The following is a 15371-nucleotide window of genomic DNA, read 5'->3' as shown; positions in this document are numbered from 1 at the left end:
GCTGAATTCTAGTGATCAGATATTGATGGAAAGTTAAGACGGTTCTGCTCACATGTTGAAAACCCTAAATCATTGTTCTTCACAGTTTTTCCAAGGAGAATTTCTTCCCTCTATGCTGTTAATGTTTGCATCAGGGAAGCCTGAAAATAAATCCTATTATATCATTAGCAATGGTCCATAATCGCTCTAGTCCAGTGGTTCTCAACCAGGGGTATGTGTACCACTGGAGGTATGCAGAGGTCTTCCGGGGGTACATCAACTCATCTAGATTTTGCCTAGTTTTACAACAGGCTACATAAAAAGCACTAGTGAAGGCAATACAAACTAAAATTTCATACAGATAATGACTTGTTTATACTGCTCTATGTACTTACATTTCAGTGTATAGTACAATATTTATATTCCAGTTGATTTATTTTATAATTATATGGTAAAAAATGAGAAAGTAAGCAATTTTTCAGTAACAATGTGCTGGGACACTTTTTTGAATTTTTGTCTGATTTTTGTAAGCAAGTAGTTTTTAAGTGAGGTACAACTTGAGGGTACGCAAGACAAATCAGACTCCTGAAAGGGGTACAGTCATTTGGAAAGGATGAGAGCCTCTGCTCTAGTCTATCATAAGTATCCTTTCTATGCAATCCTGCTGTGATAGAACATAATGGCTACATTAGAGCTATTGCTACAAATGCTTTTAAATTACCTACTGAGTAGCCTTATGGGGACAAATCCAGTCGCGTGGCTGGCGGGGGGGCGGGGCAGCAGCCGCTCCCCCCACCGAGCAGAAATGGCGCCTTTGTAATTCTTCGGTACCTTTGAAATTTTTACTCACTCGGCGGCGCTCTGGGTCTTCGGCAGCGGGTCGGGGGAGCGGAGGTAAAAAAAGGCGCCACCCCCTGATACTCACCCGGCAGCACTCCAGCTCTTCAGCAGCATTTCGGCGTCGGGTCCTTCACTCGCTCCGGTCTTCAGCAGCATTGTGGTGGTCTTTCAGTGCCGAAGACCAGAGCGCGTGAAGGACCCGCCGGGTGAGTACTGGGGGGTGGTGCCTTTTTTTATCTCCGCTCCCCCTGTTTTTTCCGCCTGGCTACACCACTGGACAAATCCTGAAGACTTCAGTCAGTCCTTACAACCAGTGCAAAACTCCCAGTGCATTCAAGTAACGACTTGAAAATTTGGCCCATTCTCACAGTGTGTTTTACCTTCTCTTGCCTATTGCCTAGCCTTTTACCCTGATGTGAGTAGTATTTACTTCTCTGTTTCCAGATTCTGGAGGAAACAGACCTCCCATGCTGCCACCAGGAGGAAGAACAACATCTGCCAAGCCTTTTTCACTTCCAAGTGCCGCTGGGAGATTTCCAGGGCCTTCTTTGGGGCAAAGAAGTACCGCTCCCGAACCACAGAGAAACCGAATGCCACCTCCGAGACCTGATTTTGGTTCCAAACCAGATACAGGACCTCCTCCAGTGCCAAATACTCCAAGACCCATTCCATCAGGTTTACACAACAGAGTATCCCCTTCTGTGCCAGGAGTAAACAGGCAAACCAACGCAGGGCCTATCCCTCCATCTTTCCCAGGAAACAGAAATACAGGATTCGGAGGATCTGTTCGCCAGTCGACTGCAAGTTCCTCGCCTTCTTTCTCTAACAGACCTCCCCTTCCTCCTGCGCCTGGCAAGTCAACAGATGACAAGCCGCCGCCGCCACCACCTCCAACAGGAAACAGGGCACCCATCAACCGGGAACCTTCCTTTCCACCTCCACCGCCTCAAAACAATAAACCTCCCATTCCTTCCACGCCTCGGCCATCCACTGTCTCACAAGCTCCACCCCTGCCTCCAGGCAGGCCAGGCCCACCTCCAGTTCCACCCATTTCCAGTGGAAATGATGACATGCCACGTCTTCCACAAAGAAATCTCTCTCTAGGTTGTCTTGCACCTCCCAGCTTGCCTGGGACAGGTCGATCTGTCCCTCTTCCTCCCCCTCCAAATGAGCGGCCTCCTCCTCCAGTAAGAGATCCACCTAGCAGATCAGGTATGGCAGTGTGCATTTTTTCAGCTCTCCAGACCACCCTTGTAATGACTAAACTAATTGTTATCCGCGTGGTTTCAGTGACATAGCTGAATTTACCTCCAATACGAATTTCCTTTATGCTTTTCAGAATGTAATATGAGCTGTAGCTTTAAATTGATTGACATGCTTTGCTGTTGTTTGCCATATAAATTGAAGCTATAGACCAAAATGCCAGTCAGTTTTAAAAACTGAAGTCCTCCTTTCACTGAAAGAGTGTGACTGACTGGTTTAATCAGTTACATCTTTAAAAAATCACTATTCAGACTTGAATTAACTATCATGACCTGAGTTTGATTTGCAAGTTATTTTTGCAGAAACATGGGTCATGTAGTTGCCACTTCGTGTAATACTACCTTTCTTCAGTTGGGCTGATTACAAGCACCATGCCACTCAAGTCATTTTTAGTAGTAGTAGTAATTATGCTGTAGTATTTACACATTCATTATTATTATCATAGTTAATAGCAACTACAAACACTATGTTTGATCATTATATTCTTTGGTGCAACAAACTTGTTTTATCTGTGGGTCCAACTAGATGAGTAATCTTTACTCCCAGGAGTAATACAATTTGTCGGTGGCAATGTTCACAAGTAAAGGTTTGCAGAAATAGGCCCTGTGCATGTTAAACACCATGTACTTATGGTACTTTAACTTTAAGTTATTTTAACTTAACAGTCGTTAGCATAACAAGTGTTATTATATTTATGAATCAACTTTGTCATTTATCATATGCAGATTTCTAACGAGACAGAAAATAATATTGTTTCCATGGTGATATTTCATAATATACTTTGCCCTGTGTCTTCTATTACTAATGTTCAAGAAGATAGATTATACCCTTATTGTTAATAACAATCTTCTTCATAATATAGTAAATAGAAGGGGACCTTGTGTTTGCTTCTTAATCCATATCCTTCCAATATTTACGCTGTTTTTAGTTGGAATAATTTCTCTCATTATCTTAAAGTTACTAAAATGAATAAACTCTCACTACTGGAGCACCATTCCAGGATTGCAAGCTGTAGTAGCAAGTAAATGTAAACAACAAAGTACGTAGGATTTCTTGTGACACATTTTTGCTTTTGGATAGTGGCACAATATCTGCTGATTTATTTTTAATAAATGTATCTGTAATACATCTTTAATAGATGTAACTAGATTTCTTTGAGCTGAGGGAATACTTGTAATAAAAAAATCTTAATCAACACAATTAAATTCTCCTAATTGCCCCACATTATGTGTAATATATTTCACGCTGGTTCTAGGCATGTTACCGCGACAGTTGCTCAAATACACTGACATTGGAAATGTTAAAATCGGTGTGTGAGGTCTGTTTCTAATTTACAGACAGATTGATGTACTGCAACCACAGCAGAGCCTGGCATGCAGCAAATATTTGTGTCAGAGAGAGAACTGATCCCACACTGCTTAACATTGCCATTACTGAGCTGAATTCTCCTTTACACTATACCACTGGCAGAATCTGGTCCTAACACCCATCATGGTATAGGAAAGGGAGTGAAGAGTAAAGTGCCAACGTTTGCTGACAATACAAAATTATTCAGGATAGTTCAGTCCAAAGCTGTCTGTGAAGAGCTACAAAGGGATCTCACAAAACTGGATGACTGAGCAACAAAGGGGCAGATGAAACCCAATATTGATAAGTGAAAAGTGATGCACTTATCACTTTTGGATAGTGATTGGAAAAAAGTAATCTCAACTATACATATATAATGGTAGATTCTAAATTAGCTGTTTCCATCCAAGAAAGAGATTTTGGCGTCCCCATAGATTGTCAAAAAGGCTAACAGAATGTTATTAGGAAGGAGATAGAAAATATGACAGAAAAATATTATAATACTACTATATAAAGCCATGGTGCGCCCACACCTTCAATACAGTGTCCTGTTCTGGTTGCCCTATCTCAAAAAGGATACAGTAAAACTAGAAAAGGTTCAGGGAAAGGCAACAAAGATGATCAAGGGTATGGAATGGCTTCCATATGAGGAGAGACTAAAAAGATTCGGGCTGTTCAGCTTAGAAAAGGGATGACTAAGGGGAGATACGATAGAGGCTTATAAAATCATGAATGGTGTGGAAAAAGTGAATAGAGAAGTGTGTTTTACCCTTTCCCATAATACAAATATCAGGCATCACCCGACTGAAATTAATGGTCCGTTGGTTTAAGGAAGTACTTTTTCTCATAATGCATAATTAACCTGTGAAACTCATTGCCATGGGATGTTGGGATGGCCAAATGTATAACTGGATTTGAAAAAACTAGATAAGTTTATGGAGGATAAGTCCATCAATGGCTATTAGCCAAGATGATCAGGGTGACCCTAAACCTCTGATTGTCAGAAGCCAAGAGTGGAAGCCAGGGGTTGGTCACTCCAAAATTGCCCTGTTCAGTACACTCTCCCTGAAGCTGTGGTACTGGCCACAGTTGGAGGCAGGATCCTGGGCTAGATGACTATTGGTCTGGCCAGGTATGGCCGCTCTTATGTTCTTTTGGTTCAGTGAGCTCTTACACCACTTCCCGTCCCTTTAACTTAAAAGAAGGTGTGGCTGAAGGAAATGGGATATGGCCAGGACCCTCTGTGCTGCCCTGATGCTCCATTGTGGTTTCAGCTGTTTGTGACCATTCGCAGCCAGCACAAGTTAGAGTATCTTTAGGGCTGCATTAACGGGGAAGGAAGAGACCAGCCCTGCACAGAGGCTATATGAGGCAAAGGGAGTGGAAAGATGACATTTAACCCTCCTTTCTGTATAAACATGCCCCTTGAACCTGCAGTCTGTGCAGATCAGCCACACCAAGGGGAGGCTGGATCAGGAAAGAGGTGTCAAACACTGCATTACTATTATCCCTCTCTCTGGCTGAAGGAGGCAGACAACTCTCCCCATTTCTTTTGGATCCCATCAAAGCTCATGTCCTATCTGACACCCTTCAGAGCGATGCAAGACAATAATGCTTAGAGCTGATAGAATAGCAGTAGGTTTTATGGTACAATAGATTACTGATTTGTTTCTGTCTTGATTCAGGACCCCTTCCACCTCCTCCTCCTGTAAACAGAAATGGCAGCATTTCACGGGCATTGCCTGCTACTCCACAGCTGCCTTCCAGGGCAGGATTAGAAAACCAGAGAGGTGGACCAAGGCCTCCACTTCCTCCTGACAGACCTGGTTCCGGAGCTCCTCCACCACCACCTCCTGCACCATCATCAGCAATCAGAAATGGCTTCCAGGACTCGTCATTTGAAGGTGAGCTGTGTTTTCAGACGTACTCACCATATTACTCTCTCCTCACTCAGAAGCTTTGCTTAAGTAAAGCTATCGGTGTTTGGCCCCACAAACGTTAAATGAGATACTTCACAGATGCTTTGGGTCTGATTCTGAGCTCTCCCTAGTTTTACACCGGAGTTATTCCTGACTGTCCCAGGTGTAACTTGGGTCTAAAAAGGCCTGCCATATGGAGTTATCTAAATATTTTAATGCAGAAAACAGAAGTGCAAAGTTAACAGGACTGACATGAACATACTAGCATGCCAGTGGGACTTCAGCAAGCACTGGACCTCAGAAATAACCATTCAAAGGTAACCTAAAAAGAGGAAATGTGTGTGTGCCATTCTTTGCTGCTTTATGCTGTATAAAGAAGGCCTGAAGGATTTTTTTTTTTTCAGTGTTAAAAATTCAGGTCTCCTCTGCCCTGAAACCCTTGGGATGATTGAAGTAGTGGGATTATGACATCACAGGAGACAAAGTAAAAGTGGTAGAGAAGGAAACTCTCTCTACCCAAAGTCAAACTGCTTAAAACTTTGAGTTTTTCCATTTTGGCCACTAAACTGTGGGGATAAAGGATATATATGTGCATTAAAGATGAATCAGTCCTTTCCTTTCAATTAAGGAATGAGCTGAGAATATACATTTGAGTCTCCCAACAAAATCAGGAAAGACCAGGCTTGACATTCCTGATATTTCTAAGGTAAAAAGCAAGCAGAAAATAAAACTATAACGTAATCCTTCTGAGCTTTCTTGATGCATCATAAGAGACACAACTGAAGGCAACCATTTTTTTTCTGTGCAAATCGCCTTTACGGGACAGAACCTACATAGTTCCTGTACAAGCAGAACTCTAATTGAAATGAGGGTGCGTCTTGCTTGCCGCAGGAATGCAAATCTGGGCCCCAAAATAATCAATCCTGTGGTCAGTTGTTGGTGAAGTTCACTCAGGTCGTAGCTGGATGACATTATACAAAACCCTACATTACAAGAGTGTCACGGTTGCAAAGTGCTGGAAATGACAAAAAACAAAGTTGACTGTGTGCCCTTATTCTACCCCTTGAGCATCTGCATTCAGATACAGGACAGTGTAATATGAGCACGGGCTATTTTTGCCAGGATTTTGATTTGCTATTAATATGTCACTGGAATCCGACCCCTCTTTTGTTGTACAGGGAAACGTGGGTCTCTAGTGGTTGAAGAAATACTGATACTTTAGCTTTATCTTCGCACTGTTTACAAAAGATGCACATGTCTCCTTGATTATGCGTTTTCTCACAGGTCTGCTCATTTTTCTTTTTTCTTTGAACATTGAATTTTATTGGATGCAGTAGTGGTTCTAGTTATTTGGATGCTTTGTACATCAATGAGGTCTAAATACCTGTAATGCAAATTCAGCACCCTGAATCCTACTACACATTTCTATCGTAGGAGGTAAGATTAATTTAATATAGAATATGTAGGGCCAAATTTATTTTATGCCTAAGTGGGTGCAATATTGATGTCACCAGCAGGTGACCTAGAATCAGGAAACCACCTAGAGTGAGATCCTCCCACCAACTTCAGGCCCTTTACACTGCGTACAAGGGCCAGAGTGATGTAAAGAGACTCTCTAAAAGCTTCATAGCTGACTATGGGAGGATCCCCCCAGCACAGGCACTGTGCGAAAACAGTCATAAGGCTGCCCTTCAAGGACTACCCCTTACAAGCCATAGCATGGGGGTCATGCCCGGGTGGGGCAAAGGGCAGAAGGGGCCCCAGCACACAGCACTGCAGAGATTCAAGGCAGCGCTATGACCTGTAGGGCAGCCCAGGGGTAAATACCATAATTTAGCTTAGGCAGCCTTTGGAGGCCTATCTATGCCAAGGCTTGAAGCCACCGTCCCCTTGGTCGGGGCATCTAATCTCAGCCCTGAGGGCTGTGTTCTTCTGCACAGAACGTAAGGTGGGTGGAACATACTGAGTCTTCATACAACATTCTGAGTCACAGTATTAGGATTCCTGTGGACGTCAATGGACTCCTGTTTGGATTATTTTTCTTAGTTTGTTTTTAATGGAGCATTGTAAAACAATAAGGCAAGGCAGGTGCAATGACATAAACGATCAATGAATGATGAACTGAATTCAGGCTAATTTGGGCCATCTTTTTGTTCTGTGTTTGTATAGCATCTAGCATAGTGGGGTTCTGGTTTATGACTTGGGCTTCTAGGAGGTATTGCAATACAGAATGTGTAATAATATCAGTACTACGCAACTCTTCTATTAAGGATTGTTACTTTTTAAATTTTCCTGTAATGGTTTATTTTTCCCCAGATGAGTGGGAAAGCAGATTTTCCTTCCATCCGATATCTGACCTGCCACCTCCAGAGCCATATGTACCAATGAACAAAAGTTACCCCAGTAAACTAGCAAGGAATGAAAGCAGAGGTAAGTTGTTTCTTTGTTGGGTTTTTTTAATTTATTTATTTATTTGCCAAATATTGTTAATTTTGAAAGATAATAGTCAGGCCTTCAGATGGCCTAGTGATGGATCTGGTGAAAGAACCTATACAGATTAGTGGAGGATAGGTATATTTATAACTGGGAACAATTTGCATCTGTATGTATCTGCTTTCCCTTAGTAGACTGAGTTTACTAATTTCTCTGCTAATTACCATTACCCCTTTTCTGTTAGCTATTGGCTACGCACACCATCCAACCTAAACACTCATAATTGTGCCTTCAGACATGCAAAAACAACTCCCATTCGGATTGTAAAGGTGTTGAAGGGCAGAATAGGGCATAATAGATCTACCAATATTTTTGTTGTTGTTGACTTGAAGAAATTTAATGGTTGAGTTCTCATGTATACAAATAGTGTAGGTGTTCCCTGTGCAAGTCCCTCTTCTGTTGTTGAGAATAGACTCTCTAGACACGAAAATATGTAAAATGTCTTTGGGAAAAAAATGGGAGAAACCAACGTCCTCTTAATAATTTAAGATTTATAAGTCTAAGGGCCTGATCTCGCACCCTGTCCATGCAGGAAACACTGAAAAATTGTTTGCAGGATCAAGTCCTATGAAACTTGTTACTTTTTTTTAAGTGGGGGGAGGGCCTGGGACTGTATACCCTTCTCAAATTTAATTCGCTTAGTTTTTGGATGAAAATTTTCTTACGGAGAAATGGTGCTTTGAGATTTTATCACACTTAAACTGTAGAACATCAGTGTTTTTATTAAAAAGAAAAGGAGTACTTGTGGCACCTTAGAGACTAACCAATTTATTTGAGCATGAGCTTTCGTGAGCTACAGCTCACTTCATCATGAATGCATCCGATGAAGTGAGCTGTAGCGCACGAAAGCTTATGCTCAAATAAATTGGTTAGTCTCTAAGGTGCCACAAGTACTCCTTTTCTTTTTGCGAATACAGACTAACATGGCTGCTACTCTGAAACCAATTTTTTTATTACAACTTGCATTTGTTTTAAAGTCACAGTAGGACTTAATGCCCTTGTAGAAGTGATAACTCTTATTAATGCTAACAAGAGTTATAGATGTGTCTCAAGAGGAGGAAAGAGCGTAAAGGCAGAAAAACCACATGCTTTCCAGGCATTTGTGGCATTAAATATATACTTAATAGGAATTATGCTGTACATCATTTATATTTTTTATCTTGGTAAATAAATCATCCAATAAACTACACACAACTGCTCATAAAATGGATAATACAGGTACTTAAAATGTGTAGTTTTTCACATATCGTTTCATGAGGAGCTTGGGCATGCGTTTCTGTGTAAAAGAAATATATCATGATGAACACGGCCATCTCTTTCTTCTGTTTCTAGATGGCTCTGGCCGAAGGGAAAGAGGTGTCCCACCGCTCCCGCCTATACCGAGGTGAAGTGGGTTTCCAGCCCTTCTGAGGGTGACTGCTGTTTTTAAATGTCTCTTGAATTACTTCTCACGCCCATGTCATTGGAAAGTTGCCTCTTCTGCTTTATTTCCACTTTTGGCTTGTGATTAGGGGTAATTTGAGTATCTGTTAGAGAAGTAAGGTACAGTTTATGAACCATAGTTGCTTAAAACTGTAGATTTTACTTGCTTATATAGCAGGCTGCCATGAAAGGCATTTTGGGGACCATATATAACAATATATATATTCTTACTGTGTCCCGTCCTGTTCCCAGTGATCTTGGTGGGAGTTTTGCCATTGAATTCAACAAGAGCAGGCATAAGCCCATTGACTAGTTTTGGGTGAAGTAGTTGTAACATTTCAACTACAAATTCCAATAATTTACTGCTGTCTGCCTGGAAACTAATCACATGGGGACAGCACACAGATGAGATTCCCTTGGATCTTTTTTTGCATGCTTCCACGCCCTATCCCGCTTCTGCATGCTACTGCCCAACTTTTATGTGAGTCTGCAAGTTAATAGTTCAACGCAAATTCTTTTGACCATAGTTTAGCCTGTCAGAAGCGTGTGTTTATGCTACAGATAGCCTTCCCTGAGGGTGACAACTAAATGGCATAATCTTCTGACACCCCACGAGCACTGGGCTACAGCAGAGGCTATCTCCTGCCTTCATTCTCCAGGGGAAAGGTTGCCATGACATGAAGGAGAATCCTCAAAAGAAGAGAGAAAATTGAGAATTCAGCAGTGTAATAGTGTCCTGTATGGCCCTGATGTCTTGTTTTGTAATAGTTTTATGTTGTTAATCTCTACTTGTCCTTTCCATTTGGACATGGATCATGCTGCAGTTATCCATGCCCTCAAAATTGGATTACTGTAATGATCTTTGTCGGACTACACCTGAAGACTACTCAAACTACGACTAGTACAAAATGCAGCAGCCCCCTTAATTATATGCTCCTTCTGTGAAGCCTGCTAACACCTATGTGCCACAGATTGCATTGGCTTCCCATTTGGTTCTGGGTATAATTCAAGATGTTTTTGACTAATGAAGCTCTGTGTGGCTTGGCTGCTCGAGAAAGTGCTTCTCCCTTGTGTTGCATGGCAATTGAGATCAACTGAGTGCTTGAGTGAATGGCCCTCACTTTTAAATAGGAGGGATCTAGTGGAAGGGCATTTTCTAGTGAAAGCCATAAACTCTGGAACTTTCTGTCCATGCTGGTTCAACAGGGGTGGAGTGTATTGACCTTCTGAGCTTGCTCTATGGCCTACCTGGGTCCAAACTTTTATTTGAGAGGGTATCAGGAGGATCTGAAGGAAATTCCCTTATTGGGAGAAAGCAAGCCTTTTTTAGGCATTGTGATGATTGGTGAAATTGCAGAACTGCTTTTAAATATTGTACGTAAGCAAAGAATGTTTGTTTAGTTCATTTTATAAACTGATATAAACAAGTGGAAAAAGACATTTGGAAATCATAGGAGGACTTTGATTCTGGATTTGAGCGTGGCTGATGAATGTATCTCTGTCAGCTGGACTTCTGAAAGTTAGCTTTGAAGAATAACTATCCGTCACCTCCCCACCAATCTCTGACTCTCTCAATGTGCTCATTGGAGTCCCCAGGAAGTCCTCACTGATGGACATGTTTCATACTGTGTTGCTCATTAAATCAGAGGAAGAAGCCATGCAGGTTAGAACTATATTGGGCTAAATGCCTCTCCCCGCCCAGCAGTGGAAAACATGATTCCTGATTCAGCTCTGCAGGTTTTGTTACGGTATGATACTTTTGAGCCCAGCACTTGAATATCTGCAGGGGGGTGGGTTGGCAGAAGAGACTCTTCGAAATGAACATCGAACCCTAGGGAAACGTGTCCAGTAGGACCTTCTCCATTATGTGACTGTGCAGTGGCAGATCCCACCCTGCCTTACAATCTGTGCAATCCCGTTGACAACAGGGTAGGATTTGAACATGATAAATACAGCTTTGCCTTTCCAGTATGTTTGTTTACAAAGTCACGTTTGGATTTTTTTACCTATGATAGTATTTGATAAAATACATATTTTTACATTTTGATATCTCTGGGCCTAATTCTGAGATGTGTTCCACGGACCTGATCCTACATCGAAATCCACCCAGCAGCGCGCGTGCACACACATGCGCGCACGCGCACACACACACATGCAGAGCTGCAGGATCAGAGCCATGTGAGCTTCTTGCACAGATTTCAGAAGAAGCTCCCCCTGCGAAATGTATCTTTGGATCAAGCCCATGTGATCAGTAAATATACTAACATCACTTGTAAGAATGGCACTTAAAAAAAACAAAAAACATACAGGCTATAATATTGAAAGTCTGTATGTGGCTCACTATTGTGTGAGTCTAAAGTCCAAAGAAGATTTAAAACACCTAGTGATATTTATAGGATAAATGATTGTATTCATGCTGTTTAAACTAAAGCACTTATGGCTTTCTGAGGAATGACATCATGGACTTGAGAATACAATATTTTAATGCATCACCCTGCCAAAGTCTTAATAAAATATGAATAGTTATGGAGTGTAACAACTGAGAGCAACTCCAGATGTTATACATTTTTGTAACTTATCTGCATATAGCAAAACAGTTTTACTTTGGCTGTGTCAATGAAAATGCTGTATTTCATTCCTGTAGCTGACTGCACCATCCAAAATACTCCACAATTCGCTTCCTGAGCAGAATTTCTCTATAATAATAACCAAAGCCATAACAAATTAGCGTAAGTCTAATTTTAAACTATGATGTGGGCTTCAGTGAGGGAAGCAAAGAAATCTAATCTGTTTGGAACTGTCTGATTCTTAGCACTTTCTTTCGAGTAGAAATTTTTTCAATATGTATACGATAAGCATCCATAAAACACCTTTGAGAAATGAAAGTAGTCATTTTTCCCTCAGATAGTAATAACTGTATATCTTTTGATTGTAAAATTCACCAAATATATTCAAAAAACAGTGCATCATTTTAACATTCAGTATATCATTTTGTATACAAGTAGATATTTACAATAAGATCAGTATTACAGTATTTATTTCACTATGCATAATGTTTAAAAAAGATAAGCATGAAACAAAACTGGTTAATCCAAGGGTGCCTTACTATATTTTAACAAACTTTTGATGTCAAAATAGCAATTACTGCCTTTTTATAAAAATTTTAGATGTTTTGCTTTGATGTCTAATGTAAAATACAAAACAGTGCTTATAGAGTGATAATACAATGTTTGAGCTAAGTGTTTGCATTTGTAACATGCTTGATCCACTAATTTCAAAGGGAGTGAAATGTTTGAAAAGACTGCTGGATCAGGCCTTTAATTGGGGTATGAATGGAAGTTTGCTTAATTCCAAATCAATTTCTGGTGTTAATGTATTTACCCCACATGTTTACAGTCATTGGACCAATGTATCTCTTCTGTTATACCTGTACAATCCAATTAACTTCAATGGGGCTGTGCAAGTGTATTAGAGGACCACTGACTGACTGTGTTTAGGATTTAGTATGTTTATTTTGGTGGCATGGCATTTTAAACATGCACTCCTTAAACTATCTGTATGTCATCACCTGAGACTCAAATTGTGACAAAGATGACCACTGAAACTCATTTCTATGCAAATCAACCAGATAAATAAAATCAGAGCTTTCTGTGTGAGATGGCCATTTTTATTTATATTTTCTAGTCAGTATTTTTTGATGAAGACCACATGCTATATATCTGTTGGAGTAACTTTCTTGATGCTTTATGACTTTATTCTAGCCACTCTGTTTAGGGATAAGAATTGGACTAAAATTAGACTAGCTTCTGTTCACAGGAATAACTGTTTTACATGTCTGTGGTGAAGTTTGCATCCTATTTATGAGGAAGGTGTGGGGAGCTAATTTCCACTTGGGTTTGGGTGTCTTAGTAATATAATTTTGCTATGCAAAAAAATGCAAGTAGAAACTACACTTTTCTCCTTTTAGAGTCAAGAATTCTGAGTCTTATGAGCAAACTTGTAATTTTAATTCAAACAAAATATTATGTAATGAGAAACCTTGACATAGTCTTTATGGCAACAGAATCTTAGAAAGAGGAAGGAAGAATTTATGTGCATGGGATTACATAAAAAATGGACTAAATATTGCTATAACAGTTCAAAACAAGACTTATATGTGCTTTTTCATGTCACATTGTAGTATTGCGAATGTTGATGTCTTACTGTCCAGTAGGAACAAAATCTACTCTGGCATTACATTGGGTGTATAGTTTTCCAAACTGTACTCAACCAGGAAATAATGAGAATACCTTGCATGAAATATTCATTAAAAGAAAAACTGCTAAGGAAAATGTCTCTTCAAGTGAAAAGAGAGGAGGTGAGAAAGCCCTTTAGGCTCCAAAGCATCTAAAGTGAAATCTTCTAGGCTGTTTCATTAGTGTTTAGACCTGCGCAATTGCCGACAAAGGGGAGGTTTTGCAGGTGTTCAATGGGAGCAGCTCGGGCTTATATAAGTTTTTAGTTCCCAAGTGTGTGCAATGGCTATGCAAGTCAAAGAGGAGGAAATGAAGACTGTGTGTTCAGAGAAAAAGAATAATGAACCTAATCGAGTATGTTTGAAATACAGTTTAACTTGGTGCACTGATGACAGGCCTGTAATGTAAAGTAATATAGAATGTGCTACAAGGCAACACTTGACATCTGGACTTGCGAAGCCACACAAGACTGTAACAGAGGAAGGAATAGAGCTCAAAATGGTTCCTGAAGAACAAATGAAGCATTTCTCTGAAAGAAATGTGTCAAGTCCAGCTGACAGCCTGCTGTGCTGAGAGAAGATTCTGGTAAATGTGAAGTCTTTGGGAAGCTTAACCAAAATTATCCAGAGCTGAACTTGGAGCTAAGCTCGCTGGGCTTTTCATAAAATGTTAGTCATCGAGCAGAACAAAAATAACATTTATTTTGTTTGTGATTCTTTTTCTCTATTTTCTGCCCTATGTTAAATAAATTTTTTGCTTTTATTTAAGATAATGAATTGATTGTGGAGACTTACTTTAATTTAGGAACAACCACTATCAGGTCCTTCAGGAGAGAGGAAGCTGACTACTGATCTTAAAGGGAAGCAGAAGTGTAATAATTAACCTGGACACTCGCTCCAGACTTGCAAAACTTCTTCCCAAATTGGTATATGCCACTTCCTTGCAGCACAGTGTGGGACAAAAAGGATGTCAAGCTTGGTTACAATGATTTTTATATACACTAATTTAATACTTAAATTAGCCTGTTAATTTTGGTTAATGAATGTTACAAATTTACATTGTATCTTATGATACTATACTTATAGGTAGGTATTATTTTAGGGCCAGATCCTGCAGTCATAGCTGAATAAAGACTTCAGGATTTAGTTCTAAGCAAGACACACACAAATTTTAAAGTGAGGTATAATGCCAAACAAAATTGTATACGCGAGGAAAGTGTTATGCATCAAATGTCTCCACTAAACAGGGAGAAGCAAATATTTTGCCTTTTGGAGTGCAAAATATCAGGCACTTCCACATTTCCCCAAAGAAGTGTCCTTTCACTCCTCGCAATTCTGCTCTCACTCCTGGTCTTTAGACTTTTCCTATACTATACTCCAATTGGAGCCAGTATATAGGGTTAGAACCCCCTAGTCAATGTCTGAAAATACAAGCTGGGCTTCAAGTCTCTTTCTCCCTTCAACCTCTCCTCAGAAGTAGAAGGATTATTTAACCCTAGTTAGGATAGTTCACAGCAATAACCCTAAAGCAGCCAATAAGTAGAACCACAAAAATTGGCAGGTGTCTGAATGCCTGAAACTAATTTTAACCGTGTTCCTAAAGTGACTGGATTTCAAGTTAATGGTGTCTCCTTATCACAGTTTATTATTTGTATTCCAGTAGTTCCTAGAGCTCCCAACTGAAAATGGAGCCCCATTGTGCTACGTAGCGAACACCTAGTGCGAGAGAGCCCTGACCCCAAGAGCTTGCACTATAAGAAGGGAGAAGGAGAAGAAATATGATTGACAATGATGATGTCTGTGACAAATGTTCTTTTGATGATCAGATCCTTTTGTGAAAGAAGTCCATATAGTACTGCATCTCAATTTACCAT

General features: G+C 40.3%; 1 protein-coding gene across 1 annotated transcript in view; it reads left to right on the top strand.

The window, feature by feature from the left end:
• The window catches only part of WIPF1 (WAS/WASL interacting protein family member 1), a 77924-nt gene extending 63696 nt beyond the window's left edge, over positions 1-14228 (top strand). The window contains exons 6-9 of the mRNA XM_074967618.1: positions 1264-2031; positions 5115-5333; positions 7665-7778; positions 9174-14228. Of these exons, the coding sequence (XP_074823719.1) occupies positions 1264-2031; positions 5115-5333; positions 7665-7778; positions 9174-9229 (1157 nt within the window). The 3' untranslated portion in view covers positions 9230-14228. The remainder of the gene's footprint in view (positions 1-1263; positions 2032-5114; positions 5334-7664; positions 7779-9173) is intronic.
• The last annotated feature ends 1143 nt before the right edge of the window (positions 14229-15371 follow it).

This window comes from Natator depressus, chromosome 11 (assembly GCF_965152275.1).
Source record: "Natator depressus isolate rNatDep1 chromosome 11, rNatDep2.hap1, whole genome shotgun sequence".
Lineage (NCBI taxonomy): Eukaryota > Metazoa > Chordata > Testudines > Cheloniidae > Natator > Natator depressus.
Note: the sequence above shows the minus strand (reverse complement) of the source record. Positions and strands in the feature narration are given on the sequence as shown.